Source organism: Nestor notabilis, unplaced genomic scaffold, assembly GCF_000696875.1.
Source record: "Nestor notabilis isolate BGI_N333 unplaced genomic scaffold, ASM69687v1 scaffold26792, whole genome shotgun sequence".
Lineage (NCBI taxonomy): Eukaryota > Metazoa > Chordata > Aves > Psittaciformes > Psittacidae > Nestor > Nestor notabilis.
In genome coordinates this window covers 22,235-26,347 of record NW_009917557.1, presented here as the reverse complement: position 1 = coordinate 26,347, position 4,113 = coordinate 22,235, and the positions used below count along the sequence as shown (strand labels likewise).

At 39.0% G+C, this 4,113-nt stretch overlaps 1 protein-coding gene across 1 annotated transcript in view; it reads right to left on the bottom strand.

Moving 5' to 3' along the window:
* Positions 1-4,113, bottom strand: part of OGFOD3 (2-oxoglutarate and iron-dependent oxygenase domain containing 3) — a gene marked incomplete at its 5' end in the record, with an annotated part of 37,689 nt that overhangs the window by 12,069 nt on the left and 21,507 nt on the right. The window contains one exon of the mRNA XM_010009295.1: positions 769-892. Within this exon, the coding sequence (XP_010007597.1) occupies positions 769-892 (124 nt within the window). The remainder of the gene's footprint in view (positions 1-768; positions 893-4,113) is intronic.

The following is a 4,113-nucleotide window of genomic DNA, read 5'->3' as shown; positions in this document are numbered from 1 at the left end:
ATATAAAGTTGGCCTGGATTTTTTTTTCCCCTGTGAAAAGTGTGACTGGTCTTGCATTCTAAAACATTACATTGCTGTAAGGTCAGTACTCACCTGCCAGACAGCGAGTTGAGGCTGAGCTACTTCTTCCTAGGCACCCTGCCCCAAAGTAATTCAAGTTTCAAATGAACCACTTAAAACATAAAATCTTAAACCAGCCTTAAAGGCTTTTTTCTTTCTGGTTTTTTTCCAGCTATAAAAGCTGTCAGCCATCAGACCACTCATCCCTGTCAGATCTACTGAAAGCAGAATAGGACTTAGCTATAATCAAGTTAGCATGGTTCATGTTACTGCAGGTTAACAGAGCTGTAGTTATCAATCACCTTCACACCCAGCCCACAGCAACTACAGGTTGCTAAGCCCCACCATGAACAACAAAGGAATTTCAAGTCATTCTAAATGGCTTTCTTTCAGATTTGCTGTAGTCATACAGTTATCTTTGCTCTTGACACAGTGACCTGCTAAAGCTGTCACATCCTGGTTGCAGTTGTAAGCCCTACAGCTTTGAAGGAAGTCACTTTGCATAGCTTAACCCCAGATATTTCAAACTGTGGCCACATTTTAAGCTTTTTTAACCTTTACTTTCTGTGTCATCAAACTGAAGACAAAACGTTACATTCTTCCAGTTACTGCTGATACAAAACCAAGTCCCATTGCATCCACCAGCCCACCCAGTTAGTAACTGGCACTCTTTGGCCTGCCTCAATGCAGGCAAACCAAGACTCTTACCTGCTTGGGGCTCTATGGTCTTGTTGGAACCTGCATCCATGAAGACAAACCGGCCACCACCGAAGTCTTCACTGTAGTCAGAGAGATAGAGCAGTGAAGTATAGTCAAAAGAGCCGTAAGTTACCTAGGAGTAAGACAACATTACCAAAAGTTACCAAATTCTGCTCATCTCTGCAAAGCTGATGGATCTGATGGGGTTTTCTAATTTTCCATTTTTCACATAATTAAAAGGTCTGAAAGCTGAAGCGTATATATTAGTCTCTTACATTTACACACATACTGCATACAAGACTAGCATGTTATGTTTATTGTTTCTGTTATTAGTTTCCATAATTAAAGTGCTCTTATTAATTTCTACAATCCTAAGTGCACTAAAGTTAGCAAAAACCACACAGGGTCAAAAGCTACACCCCTGCATTGTATCAGAAAAACAGAAGGGCTCAGAACTGTTTATACTATTTCAAGATAAATTTCATCATAAGGTTAATAAGATCCAAGAACAGCCTTTGAGTAACTGATTGCACCCACTAACTAGTCATGGTTATAGGTTCCTGGAAACCTCACCTTTTACTCTTTCACCAGTTACCATGCAGGAGCATCATGGTAACAGTGAATCAGACCACCCAAGTAATCACACATTTATTGGAGGAACTTCTACTCTTTTCTATACAGGTTTGGTTTGAAAACCTTCAAATGTGACAAAATACCCCATTTTTAAGTATAATAAGGTGATTTTCTTCCCATTTTTGCTCAATGTGTGTGTTGAAGATGGAGACAAGAAACAGTTTTAATGATCAGAGTGAAGCTATATAAATATTTAACACTGAGTTTCGCCGTTTCTGAAAATATTTCCTTTTCATATCTACATGTCACCAACAAGTACAAATATACTTAAAAAGCAATGGCTGTATTCTCCAATTGCTTTACAGTGTATGACAGCTCAAGTTCTGCATTACACTATCAAACAGTGAAATGCACAGCATGGTAGCACTGTATAAATACAGAACATTGGCAGAATGTTTTGACTGACCTGGTGACTGTTAGAGGTAGGTGCTACTTCCAAACTTAGAAGTTTCCTAAATATTTTCAGTTTTGTTTTAAGTTACATTCATTAGTGCCAGTTAAATTTTGGCTCAACAGCAGTTGTGCTTATTATTCTGTAAGGGCAATGACTAAAGAACATAGCAGCAGATGGGATAGGAAGACATTTTCATTCTTACTCATTTTATTCTTTTGACCATAAGGGCTTAAAGGAAAAAAGCCAAATGTGGCGATATGTTGTGGTGCACAGTTTGAATCACAAGAATGAGAAGTACTTTGGTGATCCCCTCCTCCCCATATTTACCCAAACCTTAGAAGCAATACAAGGCAATAAATGGGAAGTAATGAGCATGTGATGCTGCAGCACCTCAAAACAACCATTCTACAGCCCTCCTCATGTGATCAGCTTTGCAAAGCTATTTTCACCTTCATTGACTTGGTGATAAAACTTCCAGTCAGTTTAAGTCTTGCAGCCAGTGAAGGCACTAGCAAAGTGAAGAAGTTTATTCAACTCATACTTGCAAATCTTACGCATTACAATTGCTTTTATGTACTCCTCAGTGGTGCAGCAATCTCTGCTCTATCAGTGCACTCTCCATCCTCTCCAAGGTGGCTGCACCAATTCTGAACATTAACAAGCTGACTACAAGCCACTGTAGCCATACCAAACACACCTGACTTCTATACACGACTAATTTGGGAACCAAGTATGCAATGGCAAATGGCTTTTTTGTTCCTGTTCTTGCTCATTACTAACTCAAAAAGTAGCCAAGCCTGAGAAATGCAACACTATGGAAAGGAGGTACTAAATTATACTCAGTTATTTCAAATGCTAGAAGTCCCCTACGTATTTCAAATGTATTTGTTACCCTGGTAATGATTTCCAGTGCCAGAAAGGGTAATAATTGAATCAGAGTTCAAACTGTGAGAAAAGCCATCATTAGAAACAGCCATACAGGCATACTGCAACAAGTCAAGTTTCTACAGCTCCTTAGGAACAATTCAACAGGAAAAAACGGAGGCATTTTCATTCAGCCTGATACTTCATACAGTTTAGTGTGCTCTTTCTGAGCACCCTTTACCCAATTAAGTCAAACGTAGCTAATATTTAATGGTAGATGTTCATAATATTTATACAATACTTCTTTAAAGACTATTATAAATACAGCTAATTGTCAGAATTAGCCAGCCACATTTTGCAGTACAACACACTTGGGTTTTTGAGGGCCAGAAGTTTGTATGCAACTACACAGTTGTAGGAATATACAATAGGCTTGTAATTACTGATAAAAATATGCAGGACAGCATCCTCTGCTTTCCACTGCAGAAGAATACACAAACATGTATTCACTTTCTAATCAGCATAGGTCTAGCACGGTATCTTGCAGAAATAAGTCAAAACTGCTCTTCCTGTGAGCCTCTACCTATCTCTGTGCAGATAATCACAAAAATAGCCTTGATGCTACTTTCAATCTGCTATATATTGGTACTATCTATTTAGTAGACAGCATAAGACACCAGAGAGCATGTCTCAATTACAAGGGGCTGTAAGTGAACCAAGATAACAGGTTTGAGCACACACAAGAATAAGCTTTCTCAGATTTTAAAGACCATGCTGTCCTAAAGCAGAAGTAAGATACTTTTACGTATTTCATTAAATGTCTAACAACATGAGGTGAAGAAAGAGTGAAAAGCCTGCTAGAACACATAGCAACTGCTATCAAGGATAGCCTCAACAGCCAGAGGAGGGAGGGCTGCTAGAAAAGTTTGGGAGATGGGGAGCATATCGCAGGTAGAAAGACTTGAAGGTTTGGCCTGTTCAGCTTAAGAGAAAGAAAGGCTGATAAGGGACATGATTGCTACCTATAAATACATGGGGATGGGAAGACAGGGAACTGGGAGAAGGGGAAAAAATAGCTGTAAACTAATCATGAACAAGTTCAGGCTAAAAAAGAACATTCAATAAAAACAAACCAAAACTGATCTTATGGCACATGATCTTGACAATTCCGTGAAGGATGACAGGATCCTCGCCCAGGCAGGGGACTGCAGAAATCTTCAAGTCCCACATCACTTCTATTAGACTATTCTAAGACTTTACTGCTGTCAGAGTTGAGCATGCAACAGTAATTCCATTATAAATCAGACATTTGAAAGGCTCAGCTCCAAACAAATTCCATCCAGGATGAAACTCCACGTCTTCAGCCAACGCTCTTTATTTGATTTAGATGGTTATAAATTCAACAAGATTGAGTCATAAGGGTGATTTCAGGGTTTCCACTCCTATGTAACTAAAACCCAAAT